Raw genomic sequence first — 24,489 nt, 5'->3', positions numbered from 1 at the left:
AAGATAAATAAAAAAAATTGTTCTTGTTTTATTTGTTTAAAACAGCATTACAAGGAAAACAATTATATTGTTTGACAAACGAGACACGCTATGAAAAAAATAAAAAGACAACATTTTTCACCCAAGAAGAATCTATAACTTTCTTGTGAATAATTTCGAAACCGAGCGAGTAGATTTTCTTTTGATCGTAAAAAGAAAAAATCCGCCCGCTTCGCGGGCACATTCTCGCAGCGCACCTCGCGCGCGGCTCGCTTCGCTCCCTTATTTGAACGCGCCTAGGGCGCGCAACTGTTGATTCTCGTGCTTCGCGCTCGATAATATATTTATCTCGCGCTCGGTCTTTGCATTTCCCTCCACCTTTGTGCACAGACCACAATGCGCAATTTTCTACATTCTATGCTAAAAACTATTATATCAAATGTCTATTACCATTTTTTTGTGTACCTTGGTCTGGTACTGCTTATTCTGATATTGCAAAATAATGATCACATTTGATTTTTTCTGATCCTAATAGGGACCTGCTGTGGTTGTTTAATCATTTTCCCTTTTCTTAAGTGAAGCTGAATACTTTCTTTTTTAATTTGTCATTAAAGAAGGTTCTCAAAGTACCTAAGGCCTTGACGATTACATTCTCATTGCGATAATCGCGCTTAACAGACAGGTTATACAGGCTCTAATTTTTTTTAAATTTGGGCTAATCAAAAAATTCGGCTAGAATAGTTTTGAAATATATTTGGTATCTAGTGAAAATTTTGAATGAAATTTTTGGATCTAAAAAAAATTAAATTTTTCTATTTTTTGAAAATTCTAAAAATGTTCAAAAGTATATAACTTTTATAATTTTCATCAAAATAAAAAATTTTATTTGAATAATTTTCAAATCTTTTACATATCTATAAGAAACTTTGACAAAAAATTTTATAATATTAAGAAAGTAAATTTTGAAAATGCTATAATTTTTTTAATTTTGGGCTAATCGAAAAAATCGGCTGGAAAAGTTTTGAAATATATTTGGTATCTAGTGAAAATTTTAATGAGATTGTTGGATTCACGAAAAAATAATTTTTTATCTTTTTTGAAAATTTTCAAATTTTTGAAAAGTATATAACTTTTATAATTTTTATCAAAATTATAAATTTTTTTTTGATAATTTGCAAGTCTTTCACCCATATATAAGAAACGCCCACAAATTTTTTTAAAATTTCAAAAAAATATTTCAAAATTTTGAAAATGCGCCCAGTTTTTTAATTTTGGTTCGAAACATCTGATTAAGGAACTTAGCCTTCATTTTGGGTAACTTCAGAAGTGTATCAAATGCGGACTCGATTGGACAAATCCTTCAAAAGTTAGCGTGGCTACAAAATTCAGGTAACCATACACACAGACATACAGACATACAGACAGACAGACGCCGATGAATTTTTATGATTTTCAGATTCTGGGAATGCCAAAACATAAAGATCCGTTAAAAACCAGAGATCGAAAATTTGGACGATTACATTACATTCCCAGAAATGAGAATGTAAAAACAAGGGTGTAGTCCAGTAGAACACTATCGAATAAAATTTTTTTTTACATTTTTCGAATGTATATGTACCTAAGAATATCGTATTGAATTTTTATGAAGATCTGAGCAGCATAAGTGGCTGACCGTACTTATCTGAGCGCCCAACGCACTCGCACACTTCAAACGCGTTTTTCTCATAACAATGTGTTGAGAAACTGGCCACACGATTTCTACGTAACCAGTGGGCCGATCCTTCTGAAACTTTGACCACACATTCGATTATTTTGGTTTTTATTGAATAAAATTAACAACATTTGTTGAAAATTAATATCCATAGGTCATTTTGTAGCCACTTTCATATCAAATCCAAAGCACTTTACCTTTTTTGTTTTTAATCAGCCGTTGCTGAGATATTATGTGGCCACCGACCTGCCTCCAAATTATGGTGTTCCGTTCAAATACGGATTTTGTACAGAAAACTTGAAAAAAATGTATTAAAAAAATTGTTGTTTATATTTGAAGATGTTACTTATCATACCTATTAATTTTTATATTTATATCTTCCATAGCATGCTCACAAAAAATTTGCAAAAATAGCGTATTTTTTATATCGATGCATATTACGAATTTCAATTGCATACATTTATTGATATGATACATGTTTCAGCGTAGTTAAGAATAAAATGCAATGTAAAATAGGGAAAAAATATTAAAGTAATCATGATAAATACAATTTGTACTTTATTTTGCAATATCTGAATAAGCAACCCCAAGCCCAGGTACCTAAATTAATGTAATTTACATTTCATATACAAGTGCTTCATGTAACATAAAAAGTTAACATTTTGAACACAATTAAGTGCAAAGCACGAGATATGTAATAAGAAAATTTGAAGACATAGTATTAAAAATAAAAATTAAAAAAAAAGAATGCAAAGTAAGATTGCCATTATATATGATTCCAATGTTTGAGATTGCACAATTTTAAGCTATTTTAACCCTTTCTCATCTAATTTTTTTTCAAGTTGAGTTTAAAATTTGCAATATTTGGAACTTTATCAAGTAAAAATAATTCAATTTTGAATTCCTAGTTTTAAAATATTCTCATTTTAAACCCTTAAATGTGAGAAATTTTCCTATTAATTTTTCATTGTTTTAAAATTAATTCTAGAGGAATTTAATTACAAATTCTTTAACCCTTGTGTACACTAGGGTGTTCTAAAAATGCATTGCAAAATTTATTTTCACTCTAGAGGCCAAGACACCTCCGCCCCCAAGTTTCCATTTTCGGAGAAAGAAAATTCCTTATTACTTTTTTTTCGGAATTCGAATATTAATACGTACCACTCAGCACTTTAAAATCCCATTTAATTAACATAGGGAAATTTTCAAAAAATTAAACTCATGTTCCAGGGTTTCATCGAGACGTGCTAAGTTTTTTTAGGGATTTAAGAAGAGTTTCAACGAAATAAAACCATACTAATTAAATTTTATTTCCAGCCCACCCCAAACCTCCCCGCAGCGCCCCAAGTACGACCCAAAAATTAAAAAAAAAACTACATTTTTACATATTATTGTTACTTTTTATCAATTTCTGTCATCTTTTTTATACAAATAATTATTAATGGACAATTTAAATATTAAACATGACTTTTTAAACAATTTTCAACTGCTTCAACAAATGTAAATTATTTAAACACCTATTCATTGCCCAAAAATGTAAAAAATAATCGTACTTTCGGTTTGAAATGCAATAGAATGTCATTGTTTGGAGTTTTAAGTTTTTCTAAAAACATAATGTAATTATTTAAACAATTAATTATTATTTATTTTCAGAATTTCTAAAACTTAAACCAGAAATATATAATTTTTATTCATTAATTCTAATTTTCAACAAATTTTCTATTTGTTTAAACAATTTTTATTTGCTCAAGCAGTTTCATTCGATAACTGAACAAATTAAATTAAATATAAAGGACTGTCTAAATTTCACGCAAATAATTATAAGCCAAAAAATGTCAAAACTTTTCGAGGTACTGTTAGGCTTCATCGAACCATAAAACGAACATGTCCTGAAAGAAGCATTCTTCTCTGAGAAACCCTTTGTCAGAGGAACAGCATGTCCCCATAAACTGTGATTTTTATACATGAAAAGTTACTTATCTGTTTTATTTTTTAATTTAAGAAAGAAAAAAAGAAAGTACTTTTGAGCTATTGGTCAGCGCTATTGAGTAATAAAAAGGGTGCTTTGCAAAAGGTAACCATATGCGAGAAAGCCCTGGTCGAAGATCGACGCGCACTAAAGCTTCAATTTTGACACATCAAAAGTTTCGTAACTGTTTAATTGTTTAATTGAAGAGAAAAACAAGTAAGTGTTTTTGAGATATTGGTGAGCTCCATTAAATAGCAAAAGGAGCGCTTCGAAAATGATAATCATGTGCGATAAAGCCCTGGTCAAAGATCGGCTTGCACTAAAAAGCTTCAATTTTAACACATAAAAAGTAAATCTTACAGCAACTATTTCTTTTTGAGAATTCATAATTTTGGACGCACAAACTTCAAAAACCAGAATCGACACGTGTTCTGAAAATCATTGACGTCGCGGTGACACCACACTATGAAGCATGGTACTTACGCCAGCAAGCATCGTGGCAGTTACGCCCGTATGCACTGCATTCTTTCCGAGACCCACTTTTGGGTCGAACTGGACCAATATCTTCTACAGGGACACGAGTTAGGGGGAAACAAGTATTTTAAGGCAATAAACCGATTTTCAAAAATTTGGCACTTACGCCCATATACAGTGTGGCCCTTCAATTCCAAACTTTGTTTAAAAATTCAAACATTCTTAAATTATGACCTTGAAATTTAGCCACTAAACATTAAAAATAATAAATTTTGGCATCACGATTTTAGAAATTCAATCATTTTAATTGATTAATTAAAAAATAACTTGCAAATCAGTGAGAAAGCGTTTCCATGCATCCATGCAATGGAAGCAACTTCAAAAAAAATCATTTTCAAATCATTCTTCCTTTATAAATGAGTATTTTGAAATAATTTTTGCACTTCTCTTACGGAAAGACCAACCATGTGGAGTGAAGGGTGTTAACTGTTTATAGTCATAAAACAAACGGGTTATGGTAGGGGGGTGGGGGGCGAACGTCATATGGGAGCGAGGAGACTGAAAAAAAGTGAAAGGGGTGCCTGAGCATAGTGGGGGCCTTACTTCTATGATGCATGAATAGATGCGAATCGTGCTCAATGAATCTGCGGACTTTCGACCTACTATTATGCATTTTTTGATTGCACAAATAGAGTTTAAATCATTTTAATTTCTTACAGCGAAAGATATACGTTTATCTCATCCTGAGGTTCCGTGTAAGAACAGTGCTGATAAATCCGCGGACTATCAACCTTGCCATAGTTTGAAGAGCTGAACAAGTTCTAAGATCCAACATCAGAAAAACTATTATTTGTAAAAAGACTAATGTGCGACATGAGTGTGGAGGCAATGAACATTTATTTTCTCTAACTTTAGCTCTTTCTGTATTTTTTTATAAGGTTTTCATTTTGTTTACACTATCGAGCGAGAAACTTAAAAAAAACCGCGTTTGAAAGCTTGTGAAATTCCATATCGACTGACCCCTGATGGATATATTTTTTAAATATAAAATATTTTCTTTTCACTGATTATAATTTTCTGCAAGAAAGGACAACATTTTGACCAAAAACATACATTTTTTAACAATTTGTAAAATTTTCAACTAATTAGATTAATTGTTTACTAAAAAAGAGGAACGTTCAACAAAATACTTACACTTTTAACCAAATATTTGATTAAAAAAAATTTCTACAAGACAGAGTAAATTTCGACAGAAAACAAAACACTTTAACCAAACAGTTGAATCTTCACAAAAAAAGTTTTGTACCAAAACGACACAATTTCAACATAAAAAACATCAATTTTTAAACGAAAAGTTGAATTTCTGAGCAAAAAGATTCATTTTTTACTAAAAAAGATGAATTTTTAACCAAATAGTTAAATTTAAAATAAAATCCTACAAAAAAGACAACACCTTGATAAAAAAATTACAAAACAAACAGCAGCGAATTTTCAAAAAATTGCATACAAATTACAGGCCTGTGACTAGTTACAAAAAAATCAAGGTCATACCTCTAACCTTTTTCAATGTGATTTAATCTGTAACATCAACTATTCAGATACTTGATACTCCACTGAAATGCGTTATACTTCATTAAATTTATCACTAAATTTATTGAAAAATATTACTCGTGGGAAAAAATTCCTGGAACAACAAATATATTTCTTGATAAGATCTACAACTTTTGTATAAAATATTTTGTGGTTTTCACCATGAAAATGGAATAAGCGGAAATTTTTGAATATCATATTCGTGATCAGCCCGTATCAAAATACATTAGTATAATGTTGTATGTTTAATCTCAGCTTTTTTTTGTATTAAGTAGCAAAGCAAGTCATGGAAATGATGGTCAAAAAAGAAGACAAGGTACGATAATTCTTTTGAAACGTTTCGGTCACTGTTTCAACCCTCATTAGTTAAAGAAAACGTTTATTAAGTCTGTAAAAACATACAAATAATCTAGAATATATTATATATAAAGAAAATAATGACTAGATCAAAATAATTTTTTTTTTTTTATGAAAGAAAGATTGTCTCATAAAAGGAGGCCCTCAATTTCAAATCAAAATTGAAAGCGATAAATATGATTCCAGTGAAAAGACGGAAGGTCAGTGTGAAAGACAAACAAACATACCTGGCATAAGTTAAAGATCGAAGTTTAAGTCAGAGTAAAAATTCAACAGAAATACAAAAAACATGTTGTAGAACATATAAATAAGAATATAAATAAGGGCGAAAGCTCGACATCCCGTTTGGACGTGAAGATGACTCACTGAACAATTGAAAGCGAGTTACGAGAATTTAAAGAAAAAACAGAATGTTATTAAAATTTGATAAATTAGAAAGGAACTTCAACATCATAAAAATTAAAATCTTGTAAGGGGTTTGTAAACGTCAGGTAATACATTATTTTCATATCGCAGATTAGCAGTATTTGGTACTTTCTTGATAAAAAAGTTTTCAGTTATTTTTCTACCATCTCTATTGACCTGAAAAAGTTGGAGATATTCTACACACTAAGAAAAAACACGTTTATGACAATCAGGGAAGAATTGAAGGAAGCGCGTGAGGTTCTGAGTAAAATGAAAGGGTGCATGGAGAAGGGTCCATAGGGTGTCGGCTGGGCCGTTGGCAAAAAGCTGAAGGAATTCAAGTAGAAGGAACGGAAGAAGAAAAAGATGAGGAAAACGGGGACCCAGGCGGAAGATGCCGTAGAAACAACCACTTTCCATCGTGTGAAGCGAGAAAGAATGCTCACTCTGAACCCCGTTTAGAAACACTCTTTTTAGCCAATGAAGAAGCCGAGTATCCGCATTACTGCAGTGGCGAAGCCTTCGATACCGAAGAAGGAAGACGGAGGAGTGAAGTCTGCAACCAACAATATCGGGAAGCAGAAGAAGCAGCGATATGAACAAGCTTGGTTCGAAACAGTTTTAATCAAACCAGCTGAGGATAAGAGTTGCGCTGAAGTCCTAAAGGTCCTCATGAGAAAAATGTAGCCGGACATCCTTGGTGTAAAAATCAGCAGTGTCAGGCAAACCAGAAATGGACAGGTCCTCGTTTAAGTAGGACCAGCTGCGGATGGTGAATCATAGCTGTCTGCTTTCATCAGTGAAGCTGTCGGCAAGAGTGTCAGCGCGCGCGAACTTGTCCCCCACACTAAGGTCCTGGCCTTAGACTTAGACGCAACCACGGACGCGGAGAAAGTAAAGTTAGCCATAAGTATCACGAAGAAGGTCCTCAGAGGTAATGCCGAAATGAAGGAAGAATTCGTGACAAAACACCTGAAGGTGGGATGGGTGTCCTCCAGTGTGCGAAAGACAATGGAGGTCTAAAGATGTTACCGCTGTCAAAGCTTCGGTCATATCACAGCGAGCTATGACGGTCCCGATCGTATGCAATCGGACAAGGGCATGCTGGAGGTGCGGTAAAGTAAAAATCCTGATTTTATATGACAGGCAAGATTAATTTTTTTAAATTAATAATAAATTTGTTAACTTTAAATGCATAAAGAAAGGTAATTTAAAATCTACAATCAAATAAATTAAAATTTAGTAAACGATAAATGTATCTTTTTATTCACAAAGCAGGTCCAAGTTTTACATATAAATATGTATTCAAATATTTTTCTGTAAATTTCGAAAAAAGCCAGGGTTTTTAAAAATATCGAAAATGAAATACTAACTCCTAAAGAAATGATTTTTTTCTATCATATGGTGGCTAGTCAGTCTTCTGAGGACCTAATCGAATACCGGCTAACTCGAAGTACTAAACAATTTTCTAAATTGATTTACTTTGTCCACCTTTACATTCGTATGTTTACGCTGGCATTTTGCATGTTTTTTCTTTTTTGTCTCGACACTTTTTCTATAATATCAATGTAAAATTTTATCAGTGTAAATCGACTCTTGAAAGGAAATAAAAAAAAACACTTACACATGTTAAATTGCGTAACGAAATTGCACAAAAAAAAATAAAATTAGTGAACTATGTTTCTAACCAACAGTGAAATCGGCTCATTAAAGACGTCATCAAAAATAGCGAAAAAAAGAAAGAGAAAAACCACCTTGCTCTCTTTTTCTTCATATTTCTGATACTGTATAGCATTTACAAAATTTAAAAAATATAAAATTAACATTTTAAGCAAAATAACGCACGATATGAAAAAAAAATCAAGAAAAGAAAAATGTTGATTTTTGCAAACCCTGCATGATTGTCATAACAACTTTTTTAATTTTCTTGAAAAATCGAAAATTTACATTTTGGCAGCATACAAAATAATAGAACAACACAACGCTGCTGAAGGTTGTCAACCTACTCAGCATTAAACATTAATCAGCTTTGAGAGACTCTTTTAGTAAATTATTAGGAGATAACGCAATAGGGCACCACAACTGCTATGTAGAACACGATGCCACAGAAAACGAACTTGAGAAAGTATGTGTCACTGAGGTTAACGATATAATTAAGAAATTTAAAAAAACGGTAAGACTGCTGTGTAGACCGTATGTGTAACGTTCAAACTGTGAAAATAACATTGGAAATAAGCAAATTCAGTTTATGAAAAAACGATGAAAGTTGCAAGAGCATGTTTAATAACAAACAGTTTTTTAAAGAATGCAAATTTGTTTAAACGATACAATGAAACTACGTCTATTTTAATACAAATGCATATAATGAATTTAATGAATTATAAGTAATTATCATAATATACACTGCCGTGCAAAAGTTTCAGGCCACCTCTTTTTTTATGGCTGAATAAATTCTCTTAATTTTAATTATACCAGAGCTAAAATATTTATCTTTGCAAGATTTATTGTTTTTAAAATTCTGTATAAAATAAGCCCAGTTTGAAGCCAATTTGCTTACGAGTATCAATTATAAAAAAAATTCGAATTGCAAGAACTTGAAGTTGTTATAAAAAAGTTTGAAAAATTTGAAAACATCTTATCTGTAGGCAAATCAGAATAAAAGTTAAATAAATATATATTTTAAGGAAATTAAATAGAAACTTCATGATTATATGTTACCTATAATTTACAAAAATATTTTTGTTACCAAAAATAATATTGCAATTTTTCCAACTTTTTTGTTACAACTTCAAGTTCTTGCAATTCAAAAAGACAATTTTTACAATCTATACTCATAAGCTTTTGTGATACGGTGAAAAATAGCTTTAAAATGAGCCCAAGAACATTGAAAAATGTTGATTATTTCGGAAGTTATTGAAAATTTAAGAAAAACTTGAAATTTACACTATTTTTGCAATATCTACTTTACAACTAGATAAATTGGCCTCACCCAGGGCTTACTTTATACAGAATTTCGAAAACAATCAACCTTTTAAATATAAAGTTTTTAAGCTCTGGTATAATTAAAATTAAGAGAATTTCTTGAGTCATAAAAAAAGAGGTGGCCTAAAATTTTTGCACGGCAGTGTAAATTTATGGAAATGATACAATTTCAGGGAAAAACTTGAGTGTGAAGCACAGATACCTGATGAGAATGTGTTCGTTAAAGCCGAATGAGCTTTAACAAAAGAGAATTCACAACAACCAAATTACTGTTGTCGATACTATGACTTTTGGTTTTAAAAAGTCTGTGCACAAGTGTGGGGAATATACAAAGACCGAGCGCGTAGCGCGAGGTGAATACATTATCGGGCATGAAGCGCGAGACAACTATATTATCGAGCGCCCAGCGCGAAATTCAATAGTCGCACGCTCAAGGCGCGCTCAAAGTTGTGAGCCGCGCGTGCCTTCGCGATGAGAATGTGCCTGCTGAGCGGGCAGATGTTAATTTTTTAATTCGTCTCGTTAACGACGTCTGTAAAGCTGGCACTGGCCAAAAGTAAAAATTCAATATTCCGACGTAAATTAACTTTACCACAAAATGCAGCTGTACCGCTTCGAGTCTATGTGAACTGCCATTTATTATGAACTAATCAAGAAACGTCGCTTTTAAATTCCGTTAACGAGACGAATTGAAAAGTAAAAAACAAACAATCTTGTCACAGGCGATTATAACTGGATTTGCTATGATAACCCTAAGCGTAGGAAATCGTCGGTTGAGCCCGGCCAACCATCAACATCAACACCAAAACCGAATATCCATGGAACGTAGCTCATGCTCGATATTTGGTGGGATCAGATGGGTGCAGTGTACTATGAGCTGTTCCACTTGAGTCAAGGACAACAAAACAAAAAGATAATTTTTCTTTTTTAGAAACTGAAATCTAAATTTGCTTTAGTTTATTTAACTAATGATTTTGCAGTAATTGTATGTCGCATATAAAAAGAGAGGGAAATAATACAATTAATTTAAAATGAGATCTTTCAAAATATAATAAAGCGTTTTATATCTTTATTAAATTCTTATAAGAAAGAGTTATATTTTTTAATTTCTCGGCGGAGGTACGTGGAATGACCTGTTGGAAATGTTGAAAAACCTTTCATGACCTACCATTACCTACAAATACATCGTTTTTAAATTTCTTAACAAAATTATTTACTTTGTTTTGAAAAGGATATTTTTCAAACTGGTATTATAAGACTACAGTCAAACCTGAATTTAATGATAATTTTGCGATCTAGATAAATATTTGTTAACCGGGAAAAGAACACTAATTCGTTTTTGTTTTTAGATGATACCATAAAATATTTATATTGAGAATTGGAATTCTAATAAGAAACTTCTTGCGCGCGTGGTACGTGAATCATAAAATAGCCACATAAAAAAAGTTTGCGGAGCCAAAAAAGTGACCTACATTGTGTTGTAGTATTGGTCGCGATTGGTCGAAATCCAAAATTTTGAAATTTTCTGCTTGTCGGTTTTTTTTAATTGACCTTGGATTTTTAGTAGATGTTAAATTTTTCTAAGCTAGCCACTTTGCATTTAGAATTGTTTTTTTCAAGATGTTGAGTTGATCTTTTCATATATTTTATGTTGAAAAATATTTTCTAAAGCTTAGGTAGCGACATTTTTTGTTTAAGTAAATAACAAGAAAATAATAATGTTTCAACATGACTTACATTTTTCTCGTAAAGGGCTTAATGGCTATTAACAACTGTGCCCTCAAAATTGTTATTTGTGAGTGTCTATTATAGAAATATACTTTCAAATTTACAAAAATGAATTTTCCAATGAAAATCTTATTTGTTTATAAACGATTAGAGATTTTTTCTACTTATACATTTTTTTTCATTCCACGTGGTCTCAAATTGTTTATAAACTTAAAACAAAATTGTTTTTCCCCACGTAAGCTTCAGAAAATATCTTTTAACGTGAAAGTTATGAAAAGCTAAAAATTCAAGGTCAAATAAAAAAACCTGGTAAGCAGAAAATTGCACAATTTTGTATGGCTGTGATAATTGCTATAGTACTATAATATTCGAGTATATTTTGTAAATAATTTATTTCTAATCTGCCGATAGATTGACTCTATAACTGGAGAAACATCAACGTATAAAATATTATCTGAGAAAAGCATTCTTTGTGCAATTTGGTTAAAGAATCAAGGTATTAAATTTGGCGACGTTGTTGCAATTTGCACGGATAATAATATTGCATCATGGACCCCCGTTTGCGCAGCTTTTTACACTGGTGCGAATTTAAATCCTTGGTACTGTGACGGGCTAGGTGGTAAGTATTTTTTTATTTATATAAAAATTAGCCATGTCTTTCATAAACTACATTACCCATTTGCATAAAAGGATGGGGGCCTTTACGTGATGAACTTCTATAACGATTAGTACGTTTCTGGTTGATAAATTTTAATAAAATTTTCACCTTTTGTAATAGATGCTCCTGTACACGCTCACCATTCACATTATATCCGATTTTCCCCCCTTTTACCTTTTTTATTGAATGTAACAGTTTGTTATTTAAACCATATCTTTCTTGATTGTAATTTTATCTTTTTACTTTAAGGATTCAGCTATTTTATTGAAAACTAATATTTTTGTGTTTAAATTCAAGTGGCAGAATTTTTTTCGAAAATTCATTTCTTAAACCGAAAATAACTACAGTGAAACACTTCAATAGCCCTCCCTTCTATTGCCATTCCGAGAATTTAAGCCGCGCTGTAGGTAGGTATAACAGGAACTGCGCGGGGGCCGCGGGGTCTGCGATTGTCACTCAGGCGAGCAGTCAAGCGTGAAAAAACAAAAGCGGAGCGGGCTACAATGAGTTAATTCACACTCAAGGTCAGCCCCAAAATCGGCGATATGAAAGAGTTTCACTGTATTGTATTTTTGGTTGAAAATTTATTTTAGTTTTTTTCAAGTTTGAATGTGGGGGGTGGAGAAAATTATAATGCTACGACCGTCAATGAGTAGTCCAAAATTTGTAGCGTAGTTGATGGTCAGTCCTTGAGTTGTGATCAATGTATAAAAACTTCTATTTATCAGACACATGAAGGTATTTCATCAATCTTAACAAACCTGAAATGCTGTTTGCGAATGAAAAAGCAGGTAGGATGCTGAATGAAATATTTGAAGAAGAGAAGATTGATAAAAAGATTGTCATTCTTGGCAAAGTAGATGGACTCGAGTCTTTCGACGATATCATAAAGGAGCAGAGTCAAGACGAAGTTGAAAAATTTGTATGTTCTATAGATTAAATGCTCAGTTTATAAAAACAGAAGGAATGGCTTCAATGAATCCTTCGCCCATGTATTGGATAAGTGCAATATTACATACGAGGTGTGTTCAAAAAATAAGGTGACTTTATGGTTTTCTCAAAAAATATTCATTTATTCCTCAATATTTATGTTGTCGCCTTCAAAGTAATCCCCCACAGATATAATATACTTGTGCCAATGCTTTTTCCATTCATCGAAGCACTTCTGATAATCATTTTGTGCCTTGAGTTCTTTCAGCGATGCAGTTTTTATCTCCTCAATCGTTGAAAATCGATGTCCTTTCATGGGTCTCTTCAGTTTTGGGAAAAGAAAAAAGTCACTGGGAGCCAAATCCGGTGAATATGGAGGCTGAGGCATGACTGTGGTGCTGTTTTTGGTCAGAAAATCTTTCACAAGCAACGATGAATGAGCAGGTGCATTATCGTGATGCAAAAGCCAAGAATTGTTTTTCCAAAGTTTCGGACGTTTTGTGCGTATCGCCTCTCGCAAACGGCGCATAACTCGAAGGTAATACTCCTTATTGACCGTACGACCTTGTGGTAAGAATTTTTGATGCACTACGCCACGGTAATAAAAGAAGACAGTGAGCAAAACCTTCACATTTGACCGAACTTGACGTGCTTTTTTCGGTCTTGGAAACTCAGGATGCTTCCACTGAGACGATTGGGCTTTAGTTTCGACGTCATAACCATATACCCACGATTCATCCCCAGTTATAAGCCTTTTGAGAAAATCAGCATCATTATTGACTTCATTCAACATCTCCTGAGCGATGGTCATGCGATGGATCTTTTGATCAAAATTAAGCAGTTTTGGAACAAATTTCGCTGACACACGTCTCATGCTCAAAAAGTCCGAAAAGATAGCATGGCATGAGCCAACCGATATACCAACATTTTGAGCAAATTCTCTGATGGTAATTCGGCGATTTTTCAACACCATTTCTTCCACTGCTTGAACGTTTTCATCTGTTGTTGACGTTCTGGGACGTCCAGGGCGAGGTTCGTCTTCGACATCCTCTCGGCCTTCTTGGAACAGCTTGTACCACTTATACATATTTTTCTTACTCAAAGTAGACTCACCGTATGCAACTGTCAACATTTCAAGAGTTTTAGAACACTGGATTCCATTTTTTACACAAAATTTAATGCAAACTCTTTGCTTCATTTTTTTTCGAAAGAAGAAAATAGCCAAGCACACCAAATCCTTCTAACCTTTTACGCCTCTGCCAGAAAAACAACACAAGCTATATAGTCAAAACTGTGAACATATGATCGTGACGAGTGTACCAATACAACAAAACAAAAAATTTAAAACTTGAATGTACGTAGCCCGCGAAAATTGAAAAGTCACCTTACTTTTTGAACACACCTCGTATGATGCGATGCTTATTAACCGTTTCTCCTGCAATTATTATAAGCGACCCGACACCCGAAGAACTCTGTAGAACCATTGGAAAATATAAAGTATGTTATAAAGTTGTAACTCTCACTATAGACTACTCACCTCTACCACTTAAACCACTTGCTATCACTTTCAATTATTGGAAATTAATTAAAATTTTATTTAAAAACATCAAAGCACTTGTAATCACAAAAATGTGAAGTTCTAGTAAATAAGAGTTCATTTTTTGTCACTGAAGATCACCTGGATGTGCTTGGGTACAGGGATTGTGAACGATCTTTCCCAATCCCAGATTCTAGTACAATATGATTTATCTTCTATAAAAATCCTCCTGTTTGGAGGCGCAAAACCAAGGCTGGAAGTTATGAAAAAAATTAATCGTGTTCTGAATAATGCTGCAAAGCGTGAAGCGTATGGTTAGTATAATTACAATATCTGAAGCGGCTAGTGAGGTAATACATTTCTTATTCTTTTGTCTCTATTGGGATTTTCAGAATTAGGACTCACCAAAATGCAATTGGATGATGAAAAAGAAAAGGATAATTACGATTCATGTGGTGTTGTTCTTATTTGATGTGGAAATGAAGGTTGTAGATGTGAACACTGGAGAAATATTAGGCCCAAATTAAAAAGGCGAGCTGCACTTCAAATCCAAAGGAATGATGAAATGTTACTTCAACAATCCAAAAACAACTGAAGAGGATATAGATTCTGATGGTACGATTTAAGAGATTTTAAAAATATATATTTATTGAATGCTGGTCACAATTTAGAATATAAATCGTAAAATACACTTGTTTGATTTCAGGGTGGTTTCACAGGGAGATTTAGGATATTGTGATGAAAAGGGCTATGTTTATTACATGAAAAGAATCAAGGAATTAATCAAATTCAGAGTTCACCAAATTTCTCCTTTAGAAATTGAAAATATTCTTTTGAAACATCCTGACATACTAGAAGCGGCTGTAGTAGCAGTACCACATCGTTTGGATGATGAACATCTGATTGCTTTTGTCACTAAAGCCAAAAAATCAAAGGTATTACTAATGAATAGTAATCATTTTTATTTATTTTAAATAATAAAAGTGTTAATTCCCTAATACGAGAAGAAAAAATATAGTAATAATATATTAGGTATAGTTTTGTTTTCTAAATTTAAATTGCGAGCGTGCCTTAATTTTTAGCGACTTCTAAGAGATAGTGTTACTTGTACTGTATCGCATTAAAGCTTATCGTTACTATATGCATGTCGAAGCTTTATAACTTGGCCTTAGTTTTCATTACAAGTCATTTTACCAAAACATATTGTTTTTTGTAGCTTTAAAGATGTCGGCTTACGTAGAGGAGAGTCCCCCAAAGTGGACATCCCCCCAAGGTGGACACCCTGGGAATTTTTTTTGTATCAGGTGGTAGCACTGTGCGCTTCATGTCGGTATTACAGTTTGGGAAGACGCAGTTTTTCATTATGTCATGAAGAGGCAAGTCGTGGCTGTTTGTCCACTACACTTCACAGTACGAGAAAGTCACTCTGAAAGTTTTGAAGATGCTTCGAATAATTGGGATTAAATTATCGAAAACAGTGTTTCCGAAAAGATAAATATCCTTTTGACTCTGCTTAAGTACCAAACAAACATATTCTAAACAGATTTGCATTATATTGCGAGTAGATAATTTTTTTCGTTTTTGCCAAGGAAACTGCGTTCTGACCCTAAGGTGGACACTTTTTTTACCGTAAAGTGGACACTTGCTTTTTTTATTAAAATTTGTGCACAAACGGTATCAATTTATATTTATCAATGTCGTAAAAGAAATACAGACACAGGTAGTAATAGGTACTACAAAAATCGTCAATGAAAAGTTGCATCCTTACGTCACCAGAAAATATTGCAGCTTTGAAAGATAAAAAACGCAAGCGCAAAGAACATGATCCGAAATTGCCAGCTAGAAAAACTATGAAAAAGGCAATGGAAAATTCAAATAAAAACATCAAAGATTGAATAAAATGATCGAAACATGAATTTTCTAGTATTTTTCCAACTTTTGGAATGTATTTCTCAAAAGTGTCCACCTTGGTAGACCTTTTTTAAAGTCAAAATTTTGTACTATTTTTAAAATCAATTAAAATTTTGGTTATATTGATGATATCAAAATTGTGTTTCATGAACAATTAGCTCATGCGTTAAGGTTTCAGGAAATGTACAATTGTACAAGATATGTAAGGTTGTTTGGATTCTACGATTGTTTAAAAGATTAGTGTCCACCTTGCGGGATTCTCCTCTACTAATAAAGCAGCATTTGCCGAAAGTTTTAATTTTCTTTTTCAATTCAAAGAAAAGTTCTACTGAAAGTTATCGATTGCTTTTGGAAATTGACGAGGATTATACTCCATTGATTAAAACGTGTGAGTACTGGTTTTGAAAATTTAAAAGTGGCGATTTCGCCACAGAGAACAAAGAACTCCTGGCTATCCGAAAAAGATTGAGGATGAGGAAACGGAGGCGTTACTCGGTGAATACCTGTTTCCAACGCAGGATTAGCATGTAGAATCATTGAAAGTTGATCGTTCAACCATTTCCAGACGCTTGAATGCACTTGTAATGGTCCAAAAGCAAGGAAATTAGGTGCTGTACGAACTGAAGCTAAGAGACAATGAAAGCAGATTTTTCACCCGTGAAAAAATAATACGGCAAAATACGGCAAAATCGGAAAGGGTTTCTACATCATCTTGTCACAGGCGATTATAACTGGATTCGCTATGATAACCCTAAGCGTAGGAAATTGTCGGTTGAGACCGGCCAACCATCAACATCAACACCAAAACCGAATATCCATGGAACGTAGCTCATGCTCGATATTTGGTGGGATCAGCAGGGTGCAGTGTACTATTAGCTGCTCCAAGCTAACGAAACTATCACGGACCACCTTTATCGAAACCCGCTAATGTGATTGAGCCGAGCAGTAAAGGAAAAACGGCCTCAGTACGTACAGAGACACGATAATGTTATTTTTCTACATGACAACGCTCGGCCCCACATTGCAAAGCCTGTCAAAATATACTTGGAAACACTAAAATGTCAAGTCCTACTGCACGCGCCGAATTCTCAAAACATGACGCCGTCTGATTACCAACTCTTCCGATCCGTGGCTAATGGTCTCTCTGATAAACGATTAACTTCTTATGGAGGTGGATTCGTGGGAGAAATTAGTGGCTAGCGATGGGCAATATTTTAAATGATCAACTGGTAACTACTTTTTTTTAAATAAACCAGAATCTTAACAAAAAATTAAGGCACGCTCCCAATAATAACAAAGAAGTTACTTATTTTAACAATTGATTTGCAGGTATCAAAAGAGGAACTTTTAGAACTGACTTCTTGGTGATCCTAAAAAACTTCGAGGTGGAATAATATTTCTTGAAAAATTGCCAAAAATACCAAACGGTAAAATCGATAAAAAAAACTTAAAAAAACTTAAAAAAAAAAAAAAAAACTTCAAACTGAAAGTCTGTGTGACTATTTTAGACCTCTGATGTATAGGTCGAAATAGATATTAGGAGGGGCTGTAGAGGATTTCTTTTAAATCCTCTTGTGTAGACTTCCTATGTTTTTGTGGAAACAAGAATTTTCTTTAGATTTAAAGGTTAAACAGTTAGCACATGAGATACGCATTTTTCACTTCTTTGACGCATCTAGCCAGTATCTAACTTATGATCCAGAGTAGTCCAAATAATTTGGAGCAATTTAAACAATAAAAAATATTTTACAAAAATAATCACCAACGTTTCGGCACTCATACAGCACTCATACAGCACTCTTATCAAGGCAAGAGAAATTTGAGCAGGTAGGAACAGTAAAAACACCACGATGCCCTCTCCCTGATATCTGAGAATCAAGAATTAATCTCATTTTTCTTTCCTCTTTTTTATTTATGTCAGAAAAAAGAATGTTTTTCTGTACGTTTTTAGGAAAATTTGTATCTTTTTTTAAATTGCAATAGGAAAACTTTATGGTGGTTTTCCAAATTTATTTTTAGGAATTATAAACATTGACTTAGTTATTGGACATTAAATAAAATTTGAAATTGGATTTTAATCTGATTTAAATTTTGGTTGAAAGCAATTTTCTAATATAAAAATGTTACTATTCCATTTTTGTTTGGAAATTGAATATATTTACTTCAGAATTCATGGGTTTTATTGAAAACTCGTCTTTTTTTGTAGAAATTTAATCTCTTTCATTGAAGGTTCATATTTTTAAAGGATAACTGAACTATTTGCTTCAAAATAAAATTTTTAACCGAAAACTTAACTATTTCATTCTTAATTAAAAATTGATCTTTTGTGTGGGAAAGCCTCCGAGCACTTTAGAATAAAGTGTCGAACTAAAATTTTTAAAATGCGTTACAAAATTGACATTAAAAAAAAAATGACAAAATTTACATTGTAAAATAAATTCTGCACCTTTTTCTTTGAAAAGCTTGATTTTTTAGTTTTTGTATTAGTCAGAAAAAACTGTGCTTTTTCTCCTTTAACATTTTTTTCACTTCAACCTTTTAATTTTTTCTTTTTTTCGGCGTAAAAAACTATTTTTATACTAACAAACGTTTCGAACTTAGCTAATGTCATAGGTCGCAAAATATGGCAATGCACACTTCTTATAAATTTTACTTCAAACATTACAATTCTAAACTAATTCTAAACATCTCCTTTTTGCTGCACCCTGTGCCTCGAGCGCCGGATACAAAAATGCAAATGCAAAAATGCACGATAATCGTGCTCATGATCCAATAATCATGCTAAAGAATCTACGCAATTTCGACCTTGTTAGTTTAAAGAGCTAACAATCTCTAAGATCTACTAACTGAGAAATTATTACTTATATAAAAAATAATGTATAGTATGAGTGAATATATGGAATTTTTTCAATATTATGGCCTCCAATTAAACAACATGCGAATTTCACATCTCGATTTAAAAGATCTGCATGTCCAATTAAATTTTAAATGCACTAAATTTTCACTAATTTAAGGGTCCTAATTTTTCACGATGGTAATTATTTGCAAATAAAATAATTATAAAATGGAATTAATTCCCTGTTTTAAAAGCACCATAACTATAGTTAACCCTTCCAATCGTCGTTCAAACTGTGATCATGTGTTGATTCACTTTGTTATATGACATCTTATATTCAATGACATAAGTGCGTATATACCGCAACATAAAACATAAAATGCTTTGTCAGAAATCTTTTGTCATAATATGAACTTAGCTTTAAATCGAATTTTAAATCAAAGTTTATTTGTGGATCAAATGTTATCTATGCCGAGGCTTCAATTTGATTGCATTTAATATTCATCCATTATTAAATTTAAGTAATTCTATTTTCTTGCATCAGGTCATCAGATTTGAAATGTCTCCATACATTTTATCAGCTTCTTATTTACTGATCCGTAAAAGATAATAAATCATGCCTAATGGATCCTTGTTATTCAAATATTGTGTAGTCAAATACTGTTAAATGGTACAGTTTTTTTAAAATTTTATTTTCAATTTCTAGTATAGGTCAAATTATCCCAAGTAAACTACTATAACTGAGAAGTCGTTTTTTGTAAAATGATTTTTTAGATAGCCCGTATGTTGAAAAAAATTTCTCCAGCTTTTGGTCGCAAACAAAGTTTAATGTACATCATGATCAACCGTTTTCTCGTGAACGGCCTAAACGGATTTTGATGATTTTTACGTTGAAATTTTTGTTTAAAAATGTAAACTGCAGAAATCTTTGTTCCAAATATAAAAACACTGAATTTGTTCAAAAAATACGAATTTTTCATAAACAAATTGATTCATTATCCTAACTCTAAATCCTGAAGTCTTCAAAAGATAGTGAAAACATATGCTATTTAATTGATCAACCCTATATATTTATTTAATAAAATTTTTCATTTTCAGTAATTCCAACAAATTTCATCTAAAGTTCAACTATAATGTTAAAAGTGGGTAATTAGCAATTATTAGGATAGCGCAACATCATTTAAAACCCGAAAATTTCAAAACATACATTCATGGTGACCTAGTCTGAAGACCTAGGGTTAATGTAATGTCAATCATATTGTAATCTTTTGATTCGACATCTGATCTCAAACAATATTTACCTTCAAGTAAATTTTGTTTTATTTAAAATAGTTGCCCCTGTTTCGAACTCAGGGCCTTGTAGATCGAGTAGAAGATTCAGCATCGTGTCTCTCCCAACTTGGGGGGCTGCGACTTCTAGATCGCGAAGAAGATGACTGAGTATCATGGCGAGATTGTGCAGGCTGCACAACAGTAGAAGGACCAACTGGCAATTTATCGAATAAACCATATGACATAAGTTGTCCTATATTTGACCATGATGGCATATGCTCGTCAAGGTTATAAATAGCCAGGTGTCCACACAAAAATATTGGTTCAATAATATTTTCAGTATTGAGCCATCCAAGGAGGCTAGCACCCCTTGCTACCAAAATTGTATGTGCATCAAATTGAACTTCTTGGACATTAATTTTTTTCCTTAAAGGAGCTAAATACGTGTGTATTTCAGGCATATACAGAAATGTCCTGATCGTATCCAAAGGCCACGGACCAACTGGCAATGCCTCGTATACTCCATATTCTGCAAGTTGTGCCATAGTGGTCACTGATGGCACCTGTTCATCAAGATTATACGTAACCAGAACAGCGCGAATAAATATCGGTTCAATAACATTTCTGTGGTTGAGCCATCCAAAAAGAGTAGCACCCCTTGCTACCAAAGTTGTAAATGCATTGAACACAGTGGTCTCTCCATTAACTTTTCTCATTAAATGAGCCATGTATGTATGAATTCCAGGTCTGTATTGAAATGTTCTAATAGCGGAAAGTTTCCGCGAATGGCCACCTAGAATTAAATAAATGGAACCAGTGATTCATTCCTAATGTACTTCTTAACAGTTTTTGAACTGTGTAACTTTAGAATTTACATAGATGAATATTTTACAATTTCTTTCAATATACTAATTGCATTTGTTAAAATTATCGTATATGTTTGTAAAATGGGTTGGGGAGGAGAATGTTAAACTCTATGGATTTACGATACATATATCAAATGTGACCTAATTATTTATGAGTTACACATTTTTTTACTCAGATACCGGATGTGCATTAGCTGTATAATCATCTTTCAAACCCATAGAATAATATTGACATATGTAAAGATACCAAAACTATGACAAATGAGATTCCAACAATCGACATGTATAGAAATGCACTAAAGTGGTTCAAAAACGGGAATGTTCGAATTTTGTCGAATTTCTTCATTAGAATGACATAAGGAAAAATTCCCATGCTTACAAATATGAGACAGGAGCGCGCAATTTTTAATAAAACAAGTATGAATTACAGAGACCTCCTAAAATAACTTCCCACAGTACGAAATCTGCATTGAATTTTTATTTATCTCTCCTCCATCCTGTTCTACCATGCCCGAAAAACCACCCTATAAACGAGGATCAAGTATTTTGAGGTATATTGATCATAAATATTATTTTATATCATATTGCAGTCAAAAGTTACAATTTAACAATCAAAGGTTGTTTAAACAATTAACGACAAATTAATCGATCTTTCTTATTTTTATATTGTCTAGTTAATAGATCTCATTGTGAGGCTATCGATAATTTGCGACAAAATGTAAAAAAGTATTGCTTAATAAAATCCAAAAGTGTTTAAACAATATATAATTAAAGTACAAATACAAAACTTTTGAATTTGATCACTAAAAATGATTAGTTAAAAAACGACACAAAAGTAATATTTACGAAAAATAAAGGGGCCTGGCATCACCATATACTATATTGTCCGACCAGAAAAAATAATTATTCATTTTTTTTGGGAACCTGTCAGAATGAAATGTTCGTCCAAAAAAATTTGAGCATTGCCAATTTTTTTAACCATCCTAGTTCACAGTGGTTTTTTTAAATTTTCGATGAAAATTTGTACACGCTAGCAACATTAGATTTTTCGAAATAAAAAAATTCTAACTGTATATCAAACAGACTAAATCCCCTTAGATTATTCAAAGTTCCTAAATCAACATTGCTTTTTTTTTGGACAAAAATAATTCAAAAAGATAAGACAAATCTTTGAAAAGTTTGCTTTCACAAGAGACGTGACATTCTATAGAATAAAAAAGTGTTCTAGCTCAAAAATTAAAAATATGAATATAAGTGCAGAGCGGAAGTTATAAATAATATATCCAATTATTTTAATAAATATTGTTATACATATACTTACCGGCCGAATTAAAGAAGATAGCCAAAACAAGGAAAAGAGTACTGATAAGAGTCTTCATTTTCTCTATACAGGGAAAGTCGATTTATAAAAAATTTACCAACAGTGCAACTAAAAGAATATTTTGTATATGATATGTTTCGACATATATACTATTCGCTATCTCTTTTGCCCTTCAAAATTATTACAAATATTCGTGTGAGGTGGACTGAAATGAATCGGCTGAAACACAACAAGATTTACGACGTTATGTTTAATTTCTAGATATTAACATTAATTATATCACATACATTGCAAATTTCAGAAATCAGATGTTAAACCTAATAATTTATATTACATTATCATTTGTCAGTTATATTTGGCTTAAGACAATTTGAATTCTAAAAATACGAGAATTAAGTTTGCAGAATAAAGTTGAAGATTTCGAGAATCAAAGATCACGTATTTTTTGTAATAAATCGAATTTATTAAGTCGATTCCTGAAATAAACATGTGTTTCTGAAAAAATAACTGTCCTCTGATGTTTTGAAAAAAGTCGTGACTGATAGCACAGCTTTCTGGATATATTTGAAATTTATTGTTTAAATCCAATCAATCAATTTTAAAATTCTCATCCGATGCAATTAAAGTCTGATGGTATAAAACTTTTTCATCATCTGCGTTTAAATTTGTCCAATAATAAATCATGCAATAATTTTCCTTCTTTCACATTCAAGAAAAGTGATAGTAAATTTTTACTTTGACCAACCCAAGTATCTGCTTAGTATCAACCAAAAGATATGGTAAAATCATATAATAACCATATTCTATAGTTGAACCAACCAATATTTTGTTAATTCAACCAAATATTTTTCTGAATGCAATTAAGAAAAATGTATTTATCATTACTCGATTTAACTTTGGACAATGTGCTTCACGTCAGATGCTACGTTTCTCCATATTTAATAATATAAATAATATGGACATTATTCATATATGGGGTAACGATTTTGCGGTAATGAAGGGAGATTAACTTATTGGATCATTTTGTACAAGCTTTGAATAATAGATTAATAACTTTACGATGAGAACCAAATTTTCAATTTACTCGCATTCAAAAATATGTGTTTATATGTTTTAAGGTAACATATCCGAATTTCGCTTGACCCACTTACATGGTATTATATTCGACGAGTTTACAATTTGAAAAAAGTAAATATTATGCTAAAAATTTAGGGGATGGTTCCAAATATATAAGAGCACGTTGGTCTGGCTTCTAGTTCTACTTTTGTTTATATAATACAATTTTATTATTTTAATTCAGTCAGGGAACTAAAGTTCTATTCTCAGTTACATTCCAAATTATAAATGATTAAAATTGTATTATTTAAATTAGTTGAAATCTTGATTTTGTGAGGACATGAAAAAAAAATTTTGTATGGTAAGTATACATATGTGACCCGACACCTGAAAAACTCTGCAGAGCCATCGAAAAATATAAAGTATGTTAAAAAATAATAATTCCAAGTCCAAGTAACTTACTTCAGTCACTTGCAATCTCTTTCAATTATCGAAAATTAATTTAAAAATATTAAATAACTTTAAAACACTTCAAAGCTCTCACAAGTAAGAGTTGAATTTCTTTTTCTCTGAAGATGAGCTGGTTATTACTGGAGACAGGAGACATGTACAATCTTTCTAGATACCAGATGCTAGATAAACATACGAGGGTAGTTCAATAAGTCCTTAGAATGACCAACAGATGGCGCGCGAATCGCTCCAAATCATCTGTTTTCAGTCAGCACCACTCCCGACTAGATATATGGTGCAGTCATAGTCCACATCTTCTGAGTTTACGTGTTTTTATAAACAATTGAAAAAAAAATGTTCGTTAAGAAAAATGGAAAAAATCGAGTTCAGAGCGGTAATCAAACATTTTCATTTAAAGGGTTTAACTCCATATGAGATAAAAAATGAATTGGACTCA

General features: G+C 32.2%; 1 protein-coding gene and 1 pseudogene across 1 annotated transcript; both read left to right on the top strand.

The window, feature by feature from the left end:
- The first annotated feature begins 6,965 nt into the window (after positions 1-6,965).
- The window catches only part of LOC117182896, an 18,683-nt pseudogene continuing 1,159 nt past the window's right edge, over positions 6,966-24,489 (top strand).
- LOC117168233 (4-coumarate--CoA ligase 4-like) lies at positions 15,069-15,591 on the top strand. The gene is made up of 2 exons (XM_033353718.1): positions 15,069-15,255; positions 15,537-15,591. Exons 1-2 carry the CDS (start codon positions 15,082-15,084, stop codon positions 15,540-15,542), a joined length of 180 nt encoding a protein of 59 aa, XP_033209609.1. The 5' UTR covers positions 15,069-15,081; the 3' UTR covers positions 15,543-15,591.

This window comes from Belonocnema kinseyi, chromosome 2, assembly GCF_010883055.1.
Source record: "Belonocnema kinseyi isolate 2016_QV_RU_SX_M_011 chromosome 2, B_treatae_v1, whole genome shotgun sequence".
NCBI lineage: Eukaryota > Metazoa > Arthropoda > Insecta > Hymenoptera > Cynipidae > Belonocnema > Belonocnema kinseyi.
This window is presented reverse-complemented; position numbering and strand designations above follow the sequence as displayed.